Source organism: Mus musculus, chromosome 13 (genome assembly GCF_000001635.26).
Source record: "Mus musculus strain C57BL/6J chromosome 13, GRCm38.p6 C57BL/6J".
NCBI lineage: Eukaryota > Metazoa > Chordata > Mammalia > Rodentia > Muridae > Mus > Mus musculus.
The window spans coordinates 32,209,058-32,233,911 of record NC_000079.6 but is presented as its reverse complement, the minus strand read 5'-3'; the positions used below and the strand labels follow the sequence as shown (position 1 = coordinate 32,233,911).

The 24,854-nt window shown below is 36.2% G+C and overlaps 1 protein-coding gene across 2 annotated transcripts in view; it reads left to right on the top strand.

The window, feature by feature from the left end:
- Gmds (GDP-mannose 4, 6-dehydratase) overlaps positions 1 to 24,854 on the top strand; it is a 519,180-nt gene that overhangs the window by 104,851 nt on the left and 389,475 nt on the right. The window contains exons 3-4 of one of the 2 annotated variants that reach the window (NM_146041.2): positions 6,610 to 6,697; positions 8,668 to 8,777. The exons of the other annotated variant lie outside the window; for it this stretch is intronic. Coding sequence (NP_666153.1) covers positions 6,610 to 6,697; positions 8,668 to 8,777 — 198 coding nt within the window. The remainder of the gene's footprint in view (positions 1 to 6,609; positions 6,698 to 8,667; positions 8,778 to 24,854) is intronic. 2 annotated transcript variants of the gene reach the window in all.

Sequence of the window (24,854 nt, the reverse complement as noted above, 5' to 3'; positions counted from 1 at the left end):
ATCCATTGTTGCTGCTATTATCATTGTGTTTTCTTCTTCAACATTAGAAATGATTTGTATTAAATCTCATGTAGTTTAGTGAATATTCCTTACTTTTAAAGAACATTTTCTGCAGGTACTTATGTATAATAAATTCATGATCTATACAGAATAGAAACTTATAGGCTTACACATATTCTGACCTGCTTTGGAAATGTTTGTGTTAATAGTTTTACATTTTCTCTTTTCTACCATTAATTGTAGCAATGTTGTATTAAAATGTGCAGTTGGACGAATGGAAAAGAACTGCAATAATTTGGCTTGCTAACAGGATTTGAAGGAAAATTGGATTAGTTTTTTTTTTTTTATTACAACTCAGCATTTTCTGATAGCTATGAGTATAAGAAGTCATAGCAGTGTTTGGAACCTCTGTTGTATAGTAGTTTTATATCTTCAATATGAAAGTAAGACACGTGTAATTATGGGAGTATCTTTGTACACATCTATAGGAATAGATTGCTATAGTAATTGAGACTAATCAACAAAAACAAAGTGAGTTTCAGCAAGTAATAATAAGTATTGGTTTTAGGAAGAAGTTGTTTAGTTAAGCTGTTAAGGTATATGTTAATAAGTATCAGGAGAATGTGGTAGGGATACATCTGAAGTGCTCTTTCAGATATGTATGACCTGCTGCTATAAGATGGCCAGTGATGGGAGTGAGTTGCCAGAGAATTAGGATAAGGAGCTGGGTAAGCCCAGTTATTGCAGTGTTGAAGATGGAGATGTGTTGTGCTGTACTTAGAGGTGGACCTCTGGGACTGTGAGTAGAAATGAAGTTAAAAGTAATAGGCAGTGACTGAATGTAGTCTATAGACAAGGAAGTGTGTGGCTCTATGCTTTTCTAATGAGTGGACTAGTGGGTGGGTAGGCCTTGGGACTAGTCATCTGTGTAGGTGTTGTCATTTGCAAGCAGGAGGGTTGCACATGTGTTGCTTTTAGTGCTGCTGGAGAAGGCAGAGGAGACTGTCCTGGAGAAGTAAAGCTCTAATCAGGTGTCTCTTTGAGGAAATAACAGGCTTCAAAAGACAGGCAGGATTCAAGATTTGCAAATAGGAATGCCTGGTGAGCTGCAAATGTTTGAATGCTTTTAGCATTTGAAGGTAAAAGAGTACATTTTACTCTGTTACAGAAAGACAGCAGAAGACTTACTTCTCAACTCACAGTTCATTGGGAGACAGTGAAATAGGCTTTATCTTTTTATGCTTTTGGTCACAAGTAAACATTAGGCTGATAAAAAATAGACAGCATTGGAAAATTTCCAGGATTATCAGCTGCAGTTCTTGGTTATTCAAGATCATCATGAGCAGGGTAGAGTTAGAGTGTGTGTAATTGAATGACTGGAAACATGGCCGACCGCAGCTGGGTCCAGAGTCAGTGACAGCAATTTTGGATGAATGCAAACTTCTATCTCAGTGCACTCTCAGCCTTTAGTGCCGACACACAGGCTGCTTCGGAAGCTTGCGATTGACCTTTCTTACATGTCCCTGGGAGCGGCTGATGCTGCCTTCTTGTGAACAGATAGGGTTCTGCTGTGTAAAGGACTAGAAGAAGGGTCGTGAGTGACTACACTGGGTGAACCCGTTGGACCTTACTTCTGAACTGTTTAAGTATTTTTTATTACAGCAAACATTTTTACTTCATGTGCATATGTGTTTGTGCTGCAGCATGTGTGTGTAAAGGTCAGACGAGAACTAGTGGCAGCTTGTTCTGTTTTCTGGGAGGACTGAACTCGGGTCATCAGGCTTGGCAGCACATACTTTTATGTGCTAAGCTACCTTGCTGCCCTTACCTCTGACCTACTTTGACTGTTTTCAAATTCAGTTTCTATTCAGAAGTAGGAAGCTTAGAGATAACTAGAAGCAACATAGGTTTGGTAGCAAAGTGTGGGCCAGGACTAGGTGAACACCGAGGGGCACCACGGTGAAGCTGCTTTGTTCTTGGAATAGAAGAGGCAGACTTGGATTTGCTGTCAGTGATACAGGGAGCCTAGTGTGGTGAAGCAGGCCCGTAGAAGATCAGAGCCAAATCAGTGGGGAAAATAACACAGTTAAATAAGCCCCTTTGTTCCAACTGTACTTAAGAAACAACAACAACAAAAGAAAACAGGCATAGAAAACTTTTATCATGGAGCAACATGTAAGCAAAGCAATAGCATGTATTAATATAATGCTTACTAAGAGTCAATTACTCCTTCATCCATGTACCTTTTGATTCCTGAAGCTTGGACCATGGCTGTTGAATGTGGTCACTGAAACCTGTGCATCTGAACACATTCCCCATGGGCCTTCAAAAACAAAGGAGTGAAACACAGTTGTCTTTTGATGATCTGCAAGCGATTGGTTCCAGGAGTCTGTGCACATATCAAAGTCTGAGGACACTTAACTTACCTAGATAAAATGTTATTTGTATATTGCGTATACATATTTTATATATATGAAATCATCACTAAGATAGTTATTACACCCAGCATAATGCAAATATTACATAACTAGCTGTATTAATTAGGGAATAAAGAAAAGTCTGTCCTTGTTCACAACAGATAGACAGGCTGCAGTTTGTTGGCTCCATAGTTTTAGAGACTATGGATATTCAAAGTTTAAGGTTTTATGTATGTGTATATATATATACTTCATCTCTGCCCCAGTTCTACCATGTTCTGGGATTACAGGCATGTGTCACCATGTCTGACTGCTTGTTCATTTTTTAGTATCTGCAGATGTCTTCATAGTGAGGAAAATCAAGACTTGTCAGGTGTTATGGACAGTCACCCTATATCCTATCCTATATATCCTATAAGTATGTAGTATGTATATTCTGTACCTTGCTAAAGCTTAGTGTCCGTATCTCTTTTATTTATATAGCTTAGAATAAGAAGGTAAATAAGTGGCCTAGTTCTCATAGCAGTCAGCCTTGGGGCTTGGGTACTGGTTGGCTTATTGTATACAAATCCTCTGTTCTTGCTTAGCTCTGTATCCTTAGTCAAATTTCTTGACCCATCTAAAACTTTGTTTTCTAGATTTCTTGGTTATTTTCTGTTTGTTTGTTTGTTTGTTTGTTTTGTCTGTAAAGTAGGGGTGATGAGTACATCTGTCTATTGTCCAGGATTCCTGGGAAGATTGGATGAGAGAGCATTTGTGAAACAGTCAGGGGAGCTCTGTGAGATACAAGGTGCCCCTTGATATAAGAGTGGCAGAGAGAGTGACTGGGGACAAGCAGGGGCACATAACTGTAGAAGATACTATAGTCTAACTCATGAATTGCAATATGAAAGCAGGCATGTTTTCTTGCCTAAGATTCTAGAACTTAGACATTCCCTCATATTTCCAGGGAGAAAGGAAGGTCAACAGTAGTGAAAACCTGCTATGGAAGTACATTCTAGTGTGCCTGCCTTCTCAGCACCACGAGTTTAGATAGCTGACAGGCAGCATGGTGACCACTACAATGTCTGCTCATTTTGCACAGAGAAAAAAATGTGAGAAATAAAGTCTAATACTGAAAAAAAAAACAAACAAACAAACCCCAAACCAAAACCAAACCAAACCAAGCAAGCAACCAACCAACCAACCAACCAACCAAACAAAAAAAACCAAGTTGAACTCTGCAAAAGCTAACGTTATCTGTGATTATAAGAAGAGAATCTGTTTTTTAATAAACAAACAACACCAACACAGAGTATCAGAATTTAATGTCAAGAACAAGTTCATTTGGGTTTCCCTTCTAGGAAAGAAACCATGACCACCTCCCTAAGATGGAGTGTCAAAGCAGAAAAGACTCAATTCAGACAGTCTGATGTTATGTGAGAGGTGTGTTTTAGAATGTGGACTTCTTCCTCTTCCTTTATATGTGAGGCGTTTTGAGATATTTTTCTTCAAAATTGTTTGCTGTTTTAGGAGCTTGGTACTTTGATTAGGAAAAAGGCCAATCTTCATATAGATATAATCTTTAAGCTGTGCAGTGTACGTCAGGATAAAACCAGTATGCCCTTTAGCTGTGTGAGTTATGCATTGTCAGACAGTGCTCTCATTTGTGGTATGGTGATTGTAAAGATCTGCTGTACTTACCACCAATAAAGACCAGTTGTTGGTCTGTGGCCATTCTGTGTCATAAAGACCAGTGTCTAGTATGTAGTCATTGCCAGGTCAATGCCAGCTGTTGGTACAATCTAGGCGATCCATACTTTCCAAAGATGAATGGCACTAACCATCCCTGGGAGCCATCCTCCTCCAAGAACAATTTAGATACTGGAGAATTTGAAATCCAGTGGTGTGGATCACCTATCTTCTTAATAAATAACGAAATAAAAAACCCCACACTTCCATGTTTTAGCACCTAATTTGAATTCAACATTTTGAAGTCAAACCATCTTTACTTTGATATTGTGAAAACTTGAAATTTTGACTGAGGCATGAGCTTTGTATGTTAAATCATCCTCTTCCACTTAAGTACTTAGCTGTCCTGAGCTAGAATAATTAATTACAATTCTGATTAAGTTTATATAAAGGTCACTTGGCTTATTTATTTTCTCAGTTTGCTTTTCTAATTCACATCCTCTTTTCTTCCCCAATCTTGAAAAAGGACCTATTTTCTTTCTGTACAGAAAAAGCTGCTAATCTTAAATTCTTAACTAGATTATGAAGTTTGCACACATTTTGGCTTGTCTTAATGTTTGTATTTCACCTGCCTTAGAAGCAGACAGACTCAGCTTTCATTAGTTCTTAGAATAATACCTGCTGTCATGGATTAAGTATTTGGCAAGTCTTTCTTCCCTTCTACACACATGCCAAAAGTTGGGAGTGAGTGGAAATTAAAACATTTTTTTTTCACCAGAGAAAAACAAAACAAGAAGTAGTGCTTATTGATTGTCTTTGTAGATGTGACAGTAAATTTGTTGCTTATATTTGATTGAACTTGGTGTCCAAGTCTGTTAAGATTGTACAGTATTCTTTATCAAAGCCTTTCAAGTTGTTATATTTAGGGCATTTCTCTGTGTGCTTTTGCCTATTGGAATATGTGATTTTTCTAGAATTCAGTAATCAAGAGAAGGCTGCCCAAATAATAACTATATTTTAATTATCACATAAGTTGCAATTTTAGATCAAAGTAAAATGTTTACTGAATACAGTAGAACACTTATATTGGAGAAATCTGTATATTAGAAGTACCTTTGATTTAATACCAAGTTTCCTATGCATTAATAAAATGTGAAATTGTCCCTTATTTAATAATATTCATTAATAGTATGGATTGGTGTAACTTGCAATTCATTATAAGTTTAATAATGCATTTTAATTTAATGCTTCTTCAGTTTTATGTTTGCCTTCTAAAATGTCAGTGAAGTTTGCAACATTTCTTTCCTAAGGTATTTTCTTATTTACCAACTTTTCTTGAGTTTTGTTTTTTTGGAAAATGGTGTTACATGCTTTTCTTTTGACAAAAACAGCTAACTAGCGGAAGTGTTAATTGTGGGTGTGCTGTGTCTTTAGCAGAAGTCAGTTTCTTGTGTATGCCATATGAAACAGCGATGACATTTCTTCCTGTTTGAAAGAAGGCCTTATGTGCTTATAATTCCCCTTCGCACTTGGAATGTTTGAGTCATGCCAGGGATTAATTTTGGGTTAAAATAGACAGAAAACGATTGAGTTAAAATATAGAAGTGTATTCAGCTGCAAACAAATCTACCCAACATTAGAAGGAACACTTCTAAAATAAGTCAAGGATTAAAACTGCCACCAGTGCAACTGGAACCTGGGCAGTTGGTGACATAAGCTGATGTTAGCGTTGGCAGCACAGAGGGAGAAATCTTGACACAAGGAGGAAGTGGGACCAAGTGTGGAGCAATTTCTCTCATGTGTCAGACACACACAGTAGTCTTTTCTTTAGTATCAGACAGGTATGCCTTGCTGTACAGTGACTTTATCCCTTCACACTGACCAGGGCCATGTCAAGATTTTATTTTTTTACGTTTTTTTTTTAACCTTTGAATCTTTTGTGTCTTAAACTTAGTAATATAAAAATCTCCTTCTTAATCTTTATAGTCTATCTTTCTAACTTTTCCATACAGGTGCACAACAGCAATTGCTCTCTGATTTTATCTATACTTCCAGAAAGTGATATAATTTGACGTAGCACTGAGAACTTGGGGAAACTGTGGAAACTTTATGCTCGCTGTTAAACAGTTTTTAAAAAAGCGGTTTTACAGCTGCAGCCTCAAGTTTGTCTTCATTTTCAAATCAGAGATAGGCTTGCCATCAGTGTGACCGAGTATGCTTAGAAGACAAGTCTGAGCATTTGTAACTGCATGAAGCCTTGTAGTTGTCTAATCACTTACATTTCGATTGACAGTAGAAACCCTGGATCAAGTCAGAAGCAGTGTGCTCCTAGCACACAGGCAGTGGCTGGGCAGAAACTAAACTCTGGAACTCTTTCTCATAATTTACAAATTTCATCTAAAAGTACTACTGTTTATAGTTTTTCTAGAGCTTTTCATTAGCAAATGAACTTCTGAGTTGTTTGTTAATCCTCATTTTATATTTTTAATTTTCTTTTTTTCTTTTTATACTTAAAACTCAGGTCCATGGAATAGTACGGCGATCTAGTTCATTTAATACAGGTCGAATTGAACATTTATATAAGAATCCTCAGGCTCATATTGAAGGAAGTAAGTAATTTTTTTTCTAATTTTTTTCTGTTGCTTCCTATTTTTAAGATAATTTCAAATCTCAGTACTCTCAGCCCATCTGGTCACAGTTATTCACCCAGGAATGACTGCAGCTGAACTGAGCAGTGGAAACCTGCTCTATAGCTGCCCTCAGCTTAGTGCCATCTTGGTTGGTTCTTAGGGTAGCATTGTGTAGACAGCTTTCAGAGAGCAGTGGAAGGCATCACTCTCATCAGCTTTCTTCAGGTCAGGTGTTCCTGCTTCTTCAAGTAATAGCAGTTCTGTATTAAAATAGCACTTTTTTGTTTCTATATTTGGTTCAGTTTGGATCTTTGTACATTGATAATTTTTTTGAAGATTTATTCATATGGCTTATTCTAAGAGTTTTAAAGATTTTTTTTAAAATTAAAATTTAAAAATATTACCTAAAAAAGTTTGTAAAATCTGTTTTGATCACATTCTTTCCCTTCTCCCAGGTCCTCCCCACCTCTCTACCCACATAACTTTATATACATTTAATTTTTAAAATAATTCTTGAAGATACTTTTAAATCTCGATGATAACTCAAATGATACCAACATTGCTTTAGAGATCAATATCAGCATTTAGTGGCTTTCTTACTTTTGTTGCTATTAATTTGTTTGTGCAGAACAGTATCACTTAGCATACTACATTATTTTCTCATTTGATCTCCTTACTCCGGTGGTTAAAGAGAATATTTTGTATATGAGGAAATAGAGACACAGAAATATTGTGACTTAATTATCAGATGCCATGATAAGGACAGCGCTCAGCCTCAGGCACAAGGCTTTTCAATCTATGTGTTGCTTAGTGTTTTTGGCTAGCAAGGGTGATACAGTGAGATTGTTACCCCAAAGTGATTTAGACTTTATGCCTAACAAGAGACAAAGGTTAGGTTACTTTTAGATATTGATATCATCAGGAAGGTGACCCAGATATCCACAGAAAAGGTTTTTCACCTAATGGTTAAGTTACACAGTATATCTTTTTAGAACTTACTATATGCTGAATAAATTTGGAGTTTTTTTTTTTTAGATTTTAATAAAATGGCTTATAAAAAAGATCAGATAATCACTTAGAATTTATAATGTTTCATATATATATTAAATAATTTTGTACACAAACCATTTTCATGGTGAGGATTTTTTTTCATTTTTAGCATTATATTATGAGTACTTCAAAGATTTTGAATCATATCACATGTAATTTCAGATTAGAAATGCTCAATATATAATATATATATATTTTTTGTATAAAATGATGCCACCATTGGATCTAGGTGTAGACCAAGCTAGCAAGCCGGTCACATTTTTAGACTAATGAAGTCAGTGCAAGTTAGCCTCAGCACAGTAGTTTGGCTAGATTGGTTGTACCTTGAACAGTTATGTTACTACCATAGTCGTTTTATAGCCAGCTTAAGGACTTAATCTGTAAGGCACTTAAAAATCACATGATGGTTTATGGGCAAAGTTTCGCCAAAAGGGCTATCCTTTCTATCATGAGTGTGCTGTGTACAATACTCTTTAGGGAGTATTGTACATTATTCCAGGGTCATATTTGTCTGCATCTCACTTTTAAATAGTACATCTTTTAACTACTTACAGCCCTGTGATAATTGTCTAACATCCTCGGGATATTATAATTTTTGAACAAGTGTATTTGAGTTTCCTATTATTATAAATCCACACAGTAACCTTTCTATATTATATGTTTCTTAAAGATAAGTCATATTCTGGTACTCAATGATCAAATACGATGTTTCAGTTTTCATCTTGTTGGAAGGAGTTGGTACACAAGGCAGGATTTTGCTAAGTTGTTCTGGTTAAATACTGAGATTTCAGGGATGGGGAATCACGTCTGGGAACATTTCCAGTTTGTTCTTCATTTTCATACTTGAGTAATATGGGTTTTGTTTTTGTTGTTTCTGATTTTTTTTCTAAATCTTAAAGACATGAAGTTGCACTATGGTGACCTCACTGACAGCACCTGCCTAGTGAAAATCATCAATGAAGTCAAGCCTACAGAGATCTATAATCTTGGAGCCCAGAGCCATGTCAAGGTGAGGCCTTCTCATTGCTGTGACTTCCTTGTAGTGTTCTCTCATGTGTATTGCTTCTCAACACAGAACAACCACCAGTCCTTAACATGTTTAGTCGTCATTATTACTTAGGGAATTCATCCTAATAAAATGCTTTCCATTTTTTTCCATTTTTTATTAGGTATTTAGCTCATTTACATAATGCTTTCCATTTTTAAGCTGAGGTTTCTGTTACTGAGCAGTATAATGAAAAATTTTAACTAACACTGAAGTAGCAATTTGTATATATTTTAGGTTATGAGCCTCTGTTTTGACATTTCATATCAATCTGTGAGAGAAGAATTTTTTTTAAATTTTAGAAACCTTTATTCTAATGTAAATTTTTGGTAGTGGCTATATGAATGGATATTCCTGGATATTCTCAGGTTGCAATATATTGTTGAAATGATATTCTTTGGGTTGCAATCACATGTTAAAGTTAGCCGAATTAACTTTTGTGTGTGTGTGTGTGACTTGTGAATCTGTTTTTAGCCATTCCCTCTTTCTTGTGAGACTCGGTGTTGATTCCTTCCCATAAACTCGAGCAGCTCTTCCCAGCCTTCTTTAGTTGGTCTATCTGGAACCAGTACCCTAAACGCGAACAGCTCTTCCCAGACGGTTTCTGTGGCTCTATCCTGATGTTTTCTTGGGTGAATGAAATTTGAAACCAGGGCTATTTTGTTTTATTTAGGTACCTATTCTATCAAGTGGTTAGTAGAGCTTAGAAATCAAAACAGATGGCTTTAAGTTAAAAAAAATCAGAAATATGTATCCATGTTTCTTTTCTCTGTTTAAAGAACAAATAGAGTACTTTTATTGGAATATTTGAAGTGTTTTCATGTTCCTCCACATTTTTCAGTTTTGTATATAATATGGGCATTATGCCTACTATTCACACCTCTGCTGCTTAAGGCAGGAGTTAGGACCCAAGTCAAATGAACAATGGAGTAAGCCTAGTCATAAAACAGCAAATTTTGGAAATTGAGGGTCTGCCTTTGGGTTGCAAAGCTTTTGTACTTAGCAGGTAAGAGCACTGACTGCTTTTGAAGAGGACTTGGATTTGGCATCCAGCACTCACATGATAACTCACAAACACTTATAACTTCAGTCTCAGGGAATCTAATACCTCTTTTGACCTCTTGAGGCACCAGGAACACTCATAATATACACAGGCAAAAACCTCATACACTTTAAATATATCTTAGTAAAAAAGACAAGTAATTGTCTGCATTTACTACTACTACTACTACCACTACTACTAAATTTGAGATTAGCTCATTTTTATTTTAAGACAGACCTGAAGTTTACAAAAGCATCCTTTATCTGCGTAGATGCTCTTTAGAAAACAGCAACAATAATAACACCGCCAATTCCCCTATCTTTCTCATTACTTTTCCCTTTATTTCTGCCTTTTGGGTGTTGAGCAGTCCTCATATTTGCTAAACACATGCCAGAGCTCATCTTAACCGTCTTGGTTTCTTAGTCTTTTGGTTAGCCTATGTTATGTGTGTGTTTAGAAATCTACTCTCAGTGTGAGGTTTGTATTCTGCAGTTGGGGCTGCTTTCCTAGGGATTTTGAGTGTTTCCTCATGATGAAGACAAGACTTAGGATTTTGTGTTTCAGAGATTATTCGGTCTATACAGAGAAGGATCAGTTCTGTCATTCCAGGAGCAAGGGCTGTTTCCAATTGAAGCAGTTAGCTTATCTTCCATTCTCTGACTCATCTGACTTCTTTTCATATTCTGACCAACCCCAAGAGACACAAATGGGGAATGTGGAAATGACCGTTCCACTTTTCTGTTTTTATAATTTTCAAATTTTTCTTTTTTGATTGTAGATGGTTTATAACCTCTAGAAGCTGTAAGCTGGCATGACAAAAAGATGGAGCAATTTTACATTTATTTATAGACAACCTTTCTTTTCTACTCAGTATCTAATGTGCTTGTCTTTTCCTTTCTCCAGAATCTTACAGTTCTACAACATGTTATGTGTCTTGAGTTGTAGTGAGCACAGCAGTAGTAGTTTCACTCTGCAGTGATTGCACTCTAAAAAATAGGAAGCAGAAACAGTCTGATCGATTGGTTCTAACTTAGTACATTTATGAATTATTTGTTTTATGGTATTTTAGCTGCTTTTCTTATAGAGTCAGTTCATTGCCAGGATGTATATGTTGTATGGACTTGTGTATGCCACTGTGCATGTGTGGAGGACAGCAGAAAAGTGTGCAGTACTTTCATTTCTCCTGCTAACGTGGACTCTGAGGCTCAAACTCACATTAACAGGCTGGCCTGCAAGTGCTTCTACCCACTGATGCATTTCAGGCCTTAGAATGTAGGGTTTTAAAATAATCCAATCTTTTAACAAATATTTGTGGAACATGTACTTCTTACAAAATATGGTACAGTGGCAAACAGAGATATGTGTGAAATCCACTCAGGTGCTTCCCGCCCTCCTTCCCTTGTAGTATGATTGGTGCAAGTGTCACAAGTTTGAAGAGTTGTTGAGTGTGTCGTGGAGGGTTAAAGGGTACTCAGTCTGAGGGACTCGGTGCCATCAAGTGGGAGAGGGAGAGCACTGGCTCTGTTCTTAAGATACATGGGTGGTGTTTACAGATGTAGTAGGAAGTGCACAGTTGAAATGGAGGTAGTAACATAAAGCTAAGAGTCAAAACTGAGGAAATTTTGGCCACATTTGCAGTGTGAATAACATTCAGCAGAGTGCAAAGAATACTAAGGAGGAATGTGAAAGTGGACAAGGGAGGAGCTCGGTTAAGCCAGGCAGCTTCTGTATGTATTGACCAGAAAGAAGCTGATTTAGACATGGATATTAGAGGCTAGAATCTGCAGGTGAGGTTGCACAGATGTAGGTGTTATGTGAGTGTGGTGGCTTTGTAAAGCAGATGAGGATAGATTAGATCACCTGGTGAGATGAGTGGACCCTTCTGTGGTCTCTGGAGGAGGAGGGAAATCCTAGTGCTCAGAGACCAGACAGTTGATTCAACAACTAGGAAAGATTTTATTCCCAGCACTTGAAGAACTTGAAGATGACGCATGTTATGACGTTCTTTGAAATACGTTGTGGGACCTGAAGTCTGTTGGGTTGTAAATTCAGTTTTCAGAATCCTTAAGGTGGTAGCTGGAGAAAGGGAGATAGAAAACTGCAGGGAACTTGCCTTGTAAAGGGTATGGGGAGCAAATAAGGATAGCAGGAACCAAGGAGAAAAGAGGCAGTGGGTAGACTTATGTGTTGGAAATTAAGAAAGTAGGCCTTTCTAGGAAGAAGGGCATAGGCAACCAGGTCAAGGTCGATGGCCTTAGCAGTAAGACTGAAGCTCTACTTGTAATATTTCTGTTTGCTTTTGCAGTGCTGGGGTTAGGAACCAGGGTCTCATGCATAGTAGATGTGTGTTCTGTCACTGAACCGCACCCCATATCTGGCTAAGGACTTTTAAATAAGAGCATCTGCAATAGACGTAATGGAACTAACCAGATTCAGCACAGGGGTTTTAGTAAGCTGCATATGTATCAAAAGATGGCCTAGTCGGCCATCACTGCAAAGAGAGGCCCATTGGACTTGCAAACTTTATATGCCCCAGTACAGGGGAACGCCAGGGCCAAAAAGGGGGAGTGGGTGGGTAGGGGACTGGGGGGGTGGGTATGGGGGACCTTTGGGATAGCATTGAAAATGTAAACGAGGAAAATACCTAATAAATAAAAAAAAAAAAGAAAAGAAAAAGAAGAAGAAATCTTTTCAAAAAAAAAAAAAGGGGGAATGTAAAATGAGTGAATTCTTCTCAAGGAATTTCCTGTTGGAAGGAAGAGAGAACAACATAGTAAAGCTTAGATCAGTGTCCCCTCAAAATTGCTAGGCCTCTTTCCCAGACTCTGATTTCTCAAGTCCAGGGTAAGGGTGAGAACTTGGAGTTTTAGGAAGTTTCCAGTTGGCCCTTAAGCTTAGTCTGGTAGCCACATTTTAGGAAACATTTCTCTAGTATTTCAGGTTGTCTTGGTTCATTCAGACAGTCACTTTAAATGCATTCATCTTAGACTTTGTCCTTTCAATGTACCAGCTTCTGAGTCAGATAAAAATTAGTCCTACTAATCACCAGTTCATGGCAGTGTGAGATTTTAAATCACAAACGACACCTGTAACCAAGAATTGTGAGAGTGGAGAAAGTCTGGAGTGAGTCTTGTATACCTCACTTCTTCACACTCTCTTTTGTCAGGTAGTCTGTAGCCTATGAGAATTGATACCTTAAAAAAAAAATCCTTCTGTCTCAAGACAAAGCATGAGTACGATATGTGTCTTTTAAAACACACATTTCATATCTCTGTGCAGTAAGCTAAAGACAAGTTGATGCTTAGATGTGGGTAGTTGACACCAAGAAGAGGATTGGCCAGGGCTGTAGTGTCCTCACGGCTCTCCTGGCTTACTGCCCGACAGTGAGTTTACAGCCCTCTGATCACTCTAAGCTGCAGTTATGGCCTCAGATTTTGGTCTGTTTTGATATTATCAAGGGATTAAAATATTAGCTCTAAATGTTAATATCTTTAAGGAATTTACTCTGTTCATACAAAAATTAAATAAAAATTTGTTTCTGACTGGTGTAATGTGTTCAGTAAGATTAACATAAAATAACATGCTATTTTATAATATTTTGAAAGATGGTCTAATATTAGCACATTTTGTGTTTAATTTTGAATTCTTGACTTCGCGACTGGGCATTGTTTGTGTTGGCCTCATGTTGTGCAGCATAAACTCTCTATCACTCACACTTCCAGTTAATCTGATGTGGGCCTTGGTATTGCTAAAAGTAAGGAAAATAAAATAATAGGAAGCTGGTCTGGCTTCCTGTAGGAAACCAATGAAGATGAAATTGCTTCTTGGAATGAGCCCATAGCAGTCTGGGAAATAGTGACTGAAGACATTTTTCTGAATCATAAACAGTAAAATTATGACTCATGAAGTAGTTCATTGAAAGGCTGATTGGATCTTACGTGGGGGAAAGTGAGGGATGACTGCAATGTCCCAGTTATTAACAGCAGTTAAACCTAGCATAATGACATCATTTCAGTAGGAACAAATGATACAGTTTAGTCCTGCCCATCTTGGGAGTGAAAAAAATGTTTTAGGAAAAATTAAAAAAAAATACCTTGTGAATATACATTTGTTACTTATGTGCTCAGCATTCGTTATAGCTGTGCCTTTGGAATTTGTCTACTTTTTTCCCCCAGCTTCTTTGATGATCTTAGGTCATTCTACAGTCACAGTACTATGAGAATCTTCCCACCGTGAACCTGGTCCAGTGTTGATTGCATTTGCCTCACAATATTATGATGGAATTGCTTTGAACTTTTTAAACATATGAAAATTATTTAGTCATAAGCCAGTCATGAATGAGAAATAATTTAATATGACTTTCACTTTTGTAAATGAAGTCATCCACTCAAATCCATTTGGTAACTGCCTAATCCAGAATGGGAATTCAGGTCTTCATATTCTATAATTTATTTTAAAGGGGAATAAAGAAAATTATCCTTACCAGTGACAAAATAAGGTAGTGTTCATAAAGTAACGTCTTTTCCCACATTGCAGTATTTCTTCTTGTACTCACTTCCTCCCCCATGCCTGCAGTGTAGTATCATTTTAGTTTTGAGAAGAGAGTTTCAAATCACCTATCAGTGATGAAGACCATTATTATATTTCCTTCAAACTTTCTCTTATTGGACATCTTAACTCCATAATTTGTATTCCTCGTCTAGTCTTGTCATCCTTACTACTTTCCCTTTTGATTCTCTAAGTTACTTGCTTCACTTTTTTTCTGTGACAGTAAGGAGGCCTGAGTGTTTGGTTGAAGGAGGTAGGTAAGTGAGCTGCGACTCCCTTTCCATTGTTGAGCACACCAGCTGGTAGATTCTGATTGGAGAAGCCCAAAGGGAGGAGCCTGTGCAAGCTCAGGAAGCTGGCCGTGAAGCAGAATTGCTTGTGAACAAGGGGCTAGTTGTTGTAGTAGTGACCATGCAGTCACTAAGTCAGAATCAGGGAGAGAAGCTAGAAACGCAAGTCCAGCAAATAAAACTGGGAATAAAAACAGGCATAGGAATTACATGGGTAGACCCTGGGAAAGAGACCAAGCAAATTTAATTCACCAAGCAAAAGAATTGTCATCTATTTCCTGGAGGTTCTGAGTTGCAATTTACAGATTGATAACTAAATCCAATATTTACTCCAGAAAGCAGGAATCTCTTGGGAGAAGGGGCAAGTGGCATGTTGCACTAAGAACATTCATTATGGTGAGAAAGGCAGGTTGACTTTATATCTGGCTAGTATATCACCAATCTAGTAATACCACAAAACAAACTGCAGCAACATGGTCCTTAATTGTACAGTTATAACAGAGCAGGGGGTAGCCTATTAAAAGTCCACAACCAGCATCAGAGAAGGACTATTTTTCTGTGTTGTTACTCATTGATCTATTTATTTTGGATTCTGGAGACCTAGCAGGGAGGTGTGAGCAAAAAAATGAATAGATGGGGAACATTGCTATTGCAGTTAGAAGGAACATCCTCAAATGTGAGTCAGGGCCTGGACCTGTACACTCGCATGGTAGAGTTCATTAATTTTCCATTGATGAGCACAGTCATCTACTTCTCTTCTTAAGCCGCTGCCTTTTGCTAGACTCAGTGCAGAATGCACTGTGGCAGTGGGCATTTGTAATCAGTATTAGGATAGCAATTAAATATGACTTTCACTTTTGGGACTGTCCTCATGAGAACTGTGGCACGGAAAAGGGATCTTAATTTAGGGGTGTACATTAGAGTTCCTTTGCCACATTCTGAAGCTGCACATCCAGTAGCCTGCCCTGTCTCTCACAAGACTTACATTTGAGGTTTTCCATTATTTCAAACCCTGGTTATATCATGAACTGACTGAGCCTCCTAAGGCTTGTTTTCTCCAGTAAGCTGCATACCTTAGGCTGTAGTGTCTTCTATCAGTGCTCTTCTGTGGGCCCATGTTCTTGCAGTGGACTGTAACACTCCTTAAATACCATCTGTTTTAGTCTTTTGACAATACCAGCCTTTATTGAAAGCTCATTTTGATGCCAAGAGCCCTGCTTTTCTTGTTTGCAGAATGCACCATCATCATCAGGGAGTAGATCAGAAATGAATGCTGTGGGTAAGAAGGGAAGGAAGTGCAGATTGCCTATTCTGTCACCTTCCCACCTCCAAGCTTCCTGTGCTCTTTGTTCATAGTTTGGACTAACATGAGGCAGATTATCGGAAGTAGATGGAGCTAAAAGTCCCGTGGTCAACATGCTAGTCAGTGCTGCTTCTGCTGAGGATGAAGGTAGTGGTTTGCTTCAGCTGTGCCTTGAAATGCTAGGCAAGACTGCTTTCCTTGGTCAAAGGCTTATAGTTGCTCTGCTGAAACATTAGCTTGTGTGGCATATTCTAAAAGGGGAAATGATGCATGGGGCCCTTTGTTTTTTTATTACATGGGCCATAGAATTCTGAGGTGTCAGAGCTCTTGGCAGTAACCCAGGTCATGCCTTTGTTTCACAAGTACCTGCCTGAGATTGCCAGTTGATGGGCAGCCAAGCTCTGTGTAGCCTTGAACCTAGGGCTGATTCCAGTTTGTCATCTGTGCTACTGAGTGGAGATGACCCAAAATGGGGATAGGGCAGGGGAACCATTGAACTGTGACAGAAGTCTTACCTCTGTTGTCATTCCTATCTTTTACTACAAAAAGTGAAGTTTCAGTGTAGTAGGTTGAATTAAGATGTTTTCCTTGCTGGAGGGAACTGGTTAGAATTAATCCCATATGAGTGGTATTTTTATATCTAGAAAGCTCTGAATACAATGCATGATACAGCATGATAAATTAATATACAGGGAAAGTAGGAATGTTTGGAATTAACTCATCTGAAATGACCACATTTTGAACAAATTATGTGTTAACATATAATAATAACACTAACCTGTATGAATTGTGACTATTGAGGCACTGAAGATAACTTATTTTGCTTAATAGATACCTGAATTGATCAAAATTTGAAGAAATTGTTACATTATCATATTCAGTTCCTGAATGTGATCAAAGCAACATAAATCCTCTAGTTTGTTAGCACATTGTTAATATTGAAATACCTCATAGGCCTGAGGAGCAAACAGCTGTATTTTGAGAGAGAGCCATCATTGCAGCCTTGAGAACATAAGGGTTTATGTTGTCTTATATCTAGACTGCTATGCAAACATGGGTCCACGCATGTTTGAGTTTGCATGGATCTGTTTCTCAAAAATGTGACCCCTTTACAGAGGATGTAAGGTGACATGAACAATGTCTGTAGGTAGGTGACAAACCTCAACTATGACCGAAGACAGTTGCCTTTTGTGTGTTCTTGCTCTGTAGCCCTCTTTTCATTCTGATTACTTGCTGTCCTCTTCTGTATAGATACAGTCCTTATACTTCATTGCAAAGAAACAGTTTCATGATCTCTAGGATGAAATGTGGTCTTTTAAAACTCCTATATTCATGAGGATAGGTAGGTGTGTACACTGCTGGTGGGGGTCTCTGCTTGTCATCTGGCTCACATTCTTCTTGGAAGCCTGTTATAGATTTAAGCAATTGAATTCAAATCTAAAACCACTTAAAAAGTCCTTTATAGTCCATTAAGAATTTTTATGGGAGAGAACACTCTATGAAAGTTCTCCATTCCCTGTTCAAACAGATTGTTCTGTTTTATTAGATCTAGGTGGTATTGTAATTTTGATAACAGCTAATAATGCTTGGAATTTTGTTTATAATTAATGGACCACACAAAGGTGTGTTTGTTAGCTTTTCCAAACTTAATCTATTTACAGTAGTAGCTTTTTTTTTTAACTAAATAAAATCAAAAGTATTTCACTCTTGGAACAATTTATGCATATTAAGCTAAAATTAATCAAATCACTAAATGTTCATGTGTATCTTAATGTTCATGTCCAAGGTGATTTTGTAAATACTAATGGGAAGAAATGTTGTCATTAGTAAATGTAATGTGAGTGAAATTACCTTTTCTTTTCTTTTCTTTTCTTTTTGTGATGAATGGAAACAGATTTTAGAATTTCTTATTAGATGAGTGTATAAATAATAGGTTTATTTAATATTTGAAGGCATATATACATTGCCTTCTCTCAGATTGGTGTCTGTATTTGAAGAATTAAGCTCCCCTTTAAGAGACTTAATAGATCCTGTTTTAGGCACAAATCTCACTTCATCATTTTAGTACGTATTTTGTTTATAAATTTATTTTTTTAAAGTACAGTCCTTAAAATTGGAACAAAAAGATAAAATGAGACCTTTTTAATTCAAAGAAATTTAATGCATAAGCACTTTTTATTTTGGTTTCTATGTTAATCATTAATTGATACTTTATCAGTACCAGCAACAAGAAAATTTTATGTACTATGTGGTGTGTACTTTTAAAATATTAATATCAATGATTAATAGACATAATTGATATTAAATCACAACGACCTATGTATCTTTTGCATGTTTATTTTATAATGTGCAGTTAGAATAGTTTTTTGTTGTTGTTGTTTTGTTTTGTTTTGTTTTTGTTTTGTTTTTGGAGACAGGGTTTCTCTGTGTAGCCCTGGCTGTCCTGGAACTAACTTTGTAGACCAGGCTGGCCTTGAACTCAGAAATCCACCTGCCTCTGCCTCCACACCTGGCAAGAATAGTTTTATTTATAAGACTGCATGAAGTGTTGCTTGGTCTGTTATAATGGCTAAATTCATCAGTAGGACTTGGAGAACTCTTTGGAAAATGGTGCATTTGAAATATGAGCTAAGTTATATATGGTCATAGTATTAATGAGTAAAATGGAATTTTACAGAGATGGTGTTGGGAAGTTGTGAAGAATGGGTCAATAGAGTGGAAGTAGCATAATCAGGGCTTCTCATTGTTTGGTGACTCAGGGCCAGCGCTCTTCTCTCTGTTGCTTTTCTCTTTAGGAAATGAATAATATCAACAAACCCGACCTCCGACTCTTTAGGACAGCCCCTCGTCTTGACTGTCAGTCACCCTTCTTCCCTATGACTGGAAGAGAGGCTCCTTTTCTTTGTGTTCCTACTCCGTAGCACTCACTCTGGAATGTGAGTCTGTTGTGCATTTGTTAAGATCCTTCACAGCCGGGCTGTGCGGCTGTGGCAGACTCTGGTAGACTCGCTTGTCTTTTCTGGAAAGAAGCATTTCAGTGTTGGTTAGCAGGGAAATGGTTATTACACCATAGCATTTGTTTTTACATCACAAGAGCAAAGACTACTTTTGCTTTTACCTTATATTAAATATTATAAGGGGTTTTTTTTGGCTAAATGGTCATTTGTCCTGGCAAGATATTTAAATGGCAATTTTGATTAAAATCAACTTATTTTATAGAATTTATTTACTTAAGTTTTTTAAGTATCTTAGTTTTTACTTTTATTTTTTCAATAGTTAACTCTTTAAAAGTCATTATATTAATTAATATATAATATATAATATATAATATATAATATATAATATATAATATATAATATATAATATATAATATAATTCTGTAATGGGAGAAGTATTGACTATGCTAAAAATATTTTATTAATATCTGTATTGGGTAAAAAACTATTGGCTCCGATAAAAACTAGATGCCTTAAATAATGCGCCTTTGCACGTCAGTGTTAATGACGTTGCTTCACAGAGGAAGTCCTAGAAATTTCCAGCAAGTTTCTGCTCTAGGGTAGGAAGGCTCCCCTTTATCTAGCTGAGAGACAGGGTTGTTCCTTTAGGGACCCAGGCAGAGTTTCTGCCACAAGGATGATTGTTATGCTTCTTTATACACATAGATGGCAGCAAAGTGCCACAGACATGGAGGTCAGCCTTGATTTTAGAATGAAAGATGAGTGACAATACACACTGATTTCCATCAGCTTGGTTCCCTGGGTTCTTAGTGTAAGTAAATCTAAAATAAGAAAGAAAGCTACTATTGATAACACACAAGTATAGCAGGATGGAAGAAGCTGTGGGGGACTATGATACACTGAATTTCTGGACAAATCCCAGGTGGGAAATCTTAATCTTTTCAGGTACGTCTTCTATTGTAAGATGACTAAAAGCAGCTATGATATTGTGTGTGTCAAAATAAGAAGACAGTGAGGACAGAGTGGTGGTACGGGAAGAGGGAAGGAAAAGAGAAACCTTACGAAAGTTTCAGTGGCGAGAAATGGCCTACTGCCTGTGTGCACTGTGGGGTTTGGCCTGCATGGCTCCTTTTTAGTTAAGCAAGTTACAAAGAGGAAATGTCAGTCCACGAATCAGGCAAACATTCCATGGGAACATTTGCTCAAATGTCAGCATTTTAAAAAATAGAACTGCAGTCTATTACGGCCCAGTCTCCAGGCTGGATTTTCTATTAAATACACAAGTACAAATGTGTTTGTTCAGAACACGTTCTCAATTAACAAGTCATTTTATGCCTTAATTAGCATTCCTATATAATGACATAATCACTGTAGAAGATGACAGTCATCATTATAATTAATATTTAATATGTGTCTGGCTCTGACGACCTTTCTGTGTGTTCTCACAAACTTCTAGGTAATTTTCAAGTTTTAGAATTGTATTTGGTAAAAATCACAGAAAGGAGGAGCTAAGGAAATAGAAGCGCACTTATTAGAGCCTGCAATCTGCAAGTTGGGTAGAAGGGCATTTTGTAACAATGTAACAATTGAATCACAGTGGTCTCTTACTGCTTACAAACACTCCTAAAGAACTGGCAATGTTGTTCACCAAACATTTCCCCCACCATTTTTTTTTTAATTCTCTTCAGGCAATTTAGTATCATAGACTAATCTCTCTGTCACAAAATTGATTCTAAAGGTGTGTATAACAACTTGCTTAAATACAGCATCTGGCAAGTCTCTCATGTGACAGCAACTTATTTCTCACATAATTATTTTCCTAGTAAATTTGATATCTTAACAACCCCTTCCCTCATTTCTGAGTTCAAAAAGTAACACTTAATATAATTTATTTCTCATAGTTAATAAAGGCTTACATGAGAGTCTTGCCGTTCACCCTCTAGCTGCCTCAGCCGAGTGAGGTCAGGAGGGAATGTGGTGGCCAGGGTAAAGGTGGTTTCCAGCATCACTTTGCTGGGGACTGTAATGGCCTCAATGGGGTTTTAATGACGCATAAAACATATTTTGGCTGTTTCTTGTTACTTATTAATGATTAAATGAGTTTGCTCTGCCACATATTGGTAAGAAAAGATATGTACTTAGGTAGTTTTTCTCTCTTAAACTATCTACTGTGTTAGCTTTAATTTGTATGCACAGGAAGGTCTGTGTTAACTCTTTTTATGTTTTTAGCATTGCTACGTGAACATAAAAACTATACAAGTTTTGATTTGTATACATGTAATTTTTTGATAATTTTAATTAATTTAGTAAAATTTAATAAGGTGAACTTTTATCATCCTACATGTTTAAAAAAATCTAAGTATAGGTTATTATATACAAATTCTTTTGTAAGTTATTGTTAATACTTGTTAATGAGGTTTAGAATAGTATATACTACTTGAAAAATAATTTTTAACCAGAATATTGTATTTTTTTAGGTAACTGCCTTCCTTTTGTATGTTTAGCTCATTTGGCAGACATTAGATTAAGACTATGTGCTTTTTCTTAATAGGATGGTATCATACGTATTATTTATTTGACCTTTTCTTTGCCATGGTTTTCATAAAAAGGACAGGGTTGCAACATCACTTCCTCAAACTCTTTGGTTTCAAAAGAATCATGTTGCACACAGCCAATATGAGCGATTTGTATTGCTTACTAACAGAAGAGCTTTGTTCTCTGCTTAAAAACAAACTGCTGATTTTATTAATGTTATCACTGGTATATTAACTTTCCTTGATATTATTTTATATTTTATACAAACATTTAAATGTTGAATAAATAATAAAATACTTTTGATTTTCTCATAATCTCTTAAATGTACTTTTAAAAAGGGCACCTTTTTCCCCCAAACTAAAATGGAATTTATATGAAACATAAAGGAAGATTTCTATGTTTTATTGGCATCTTACAATAAACTTTAATTTATGATCACTTTATATTTGTTTACTTGAGTAAACATTACTATAGTTTAGATATTTAAAAATGTTTTATAACATTATAGCTTAAGTAATATTTGTCTTGCTCAATTTTCCAAATTATGTCACCATTAATGTTCTTAAAGAAGTGGTGTTACAGTTCTAGGAAAGCAAAGGCACTCTGTTGTTTGAGTGATGCTGCCAGAAGATTTAAGTAGTATTCTAAAGGTTTTTTGGTGTTTTACTCCAAATGTGTTCTGTTACCTGATAAAAAGTAATTTAAAATGGTAAATACTTTTAAAAGTAAATTGATAGAATGGGATGGTAATCATAAATTATTTCTTTTCAAGTGTTGATAATCTTTCATCAAGTACTAATGAGTAGTGGGAAATGAAAATATGAATGATATAGTGTTCAATTTGGGGCCAAACTATATTTCCTTTTATTATTTTTTTCCATTTTTTATTAGGTATTTAGCTCATTTACATTTCCAATGCTATACCAAAAGTCCCCCATACCCCCCCCACTCCCCTGCCCACCCACTCCCCCTTTTTGGCCCTGGCATTCCCCTGTACTGGGCCTTTTATTATTTTTTATAGGGTCCAGGGTAGCAAATACATACAAGTGTATTGCTAATGTTTGTATTCTTTGAGGAGAGATTTCACAAAGAATGTGTCCTTTCTTTATATGAGAGATTCTTCCATACTTTAGCACACTCTCCTGCCTTCCCCCTCTCTTTCTTAATGAGGATTCTACCAGGTCAATGCATCTCATATCATTGCGAGTTTTGATGGTACAACTTTATTGCCCCAAGATTCAGAGACTAATCCTTAAAACAGATACATGTCTACAACGTGTGAAATGCAGCTTGTAATTTTTATTCTTTAGCCAGGCTTTCATAGACTTTCTTTATAAAAGCTGTTGACTGTAAAGCATATTTAGAAAGTATTTATAGGTATATCATCATGGAAAAGGTGTATGTTAATGGACAACATAATAATCCTAGTTAAATACTGAATATGATTAGGGATTTTTATCAGAAACTAGTACAAAATATTACTCTTTATAACGTAGCATCAATCAAATTCTAAATACTTACTTTTAGTAAAATCTTTCCAGTAAAATTTAAACACTTTTTCAAAGAACTCAATTTAACTGACATACTCATTTAGATTTAATAGAAATAGTTTATATTATTTTTATTTTCATTCATAATAAAAGGAAGTTTACAGATGGTTTTAACTCATCTGTTTAATTTTCTTTCATTTATATAGAAGATACTAGCACATTTGATCTTTTCTCTTTTAGTAAAGTTAACTGTTGGGTAAGCCTTACACTTCTTTACTTTCGTGTGAGGCAAGGCCGAGCTCCCATGCTTTGATGTGCCACTTCTCGGGATGTTTCTTTTGCTTACTGAAGGAGTCTGGAGCCCAGCTTAAGCCGTGATGCTCTGTGTGTCGTCCTGCTCTAGCTCCGTGGACCAAAAGCTACACAGAGCTCTTTGACTTCTCAGTGATGCAGACTTGGTGGCTGTCACGTACTTCTGCCTAGTTTTTTTTTCCTCCACTCTTCCATCTGCTTTAGTAAAACTTAAACTAAAGACATATGTTTGCTGCTACATATCAAATCTCTTACTGGATAATCTGTAGTTTATTTAAATTCTACTGACTGTAGGCCTTTACAAATAGAGCTTTATAAAATGAAATAAAATAATTTGTTGCATATACACATATCTTAATGAAACATCAGTATATGGAAAAATATTGATTGTAACATTTAGAACTTTACAGTAACTAAACATGACTAACTTCTGAAAATTCAGTTATCTCTTTGAAATTTATCCGAAATCTCCAAGTTAAATCCAAGATTGAAACATGAACTAATAGTTTCATTGTTAGAACAATTTATATACTTTTTAAAAACAGGTTTAGTTATAAAATTCTCAGCTTAGGACTTATTGACATACAGCTGTATTGATATACTGAAATACAAAGGTTTCTAAATTTTAGAATAGGGTATTTGTGCATTCATGCGTTCATGAGTATGTTTGTGTGTATGATAAAAAACAAGAAAACTGTACTTGTGAATTTTTATATAATGTAAAGTAAGAAAGAATAAAACACACAGCTTTGCCAGCCTTCACTTTCCTCATCTGTGGAATGGGTGTGAGGCTTTGGGAAGTGGACAGAATTTTCATCACATGTTCTACCAGCTTTGTTTCAATCTCAGGACCTGTCAGTATCAATATCGTTTGTTATCTTTAAAATGGCATGCTTTTTTAAAAGTATAAATTATGTATAATGTCTAATCAAAACTAAGAACAAATAAACCATAAGGTTTAAGATTCAATCTCTTTTAAAAACTATTTTTTGGAGAAAGAATCTGATAACTTTATAAACTTTTGTATAAAGTAGTTTTCTCTAGAAATTCTTAATTTCATTTTTTAAAGTAGGCCTATACCTTGGACACAATAGGATAGAAAAAGCATTATGCTTCATTTTTTTTTCAGAAAGCACAAATTAAAGGAGAATGTTCTATCAGCTATGGTAGTACATTTATCATTGAAATATCCTTCTAGAAAAAAATTATTATCTACAAACTATCAATTTGAACGCTAAATGCTGGTTTTTCTTTAAGAAAATAAGCAGATGTGCATTCTCTATAAATTTATTTAGTCACATGAGTAAACTTAAATTCCAGTGTTAATTTGTTTCTGTATTTAACTTTAATATCTCACTATGTCTTTCTTAAAAATTGGAGCCTATTGCAGAGAGAATGTATTGTGTCCCAACTTTGATCAAAAGGGAAAACCGGAAGCAAATAAATCAACTATTTCTATGATCTGATTAAGGAGGTTGTGGTTGTAGGAACAAAGCCTACATATCAAATATTGTTGATAAGTTTTATTCCAGTACAGTTTTCCAGAAGTTCCTGTTTAATGAAT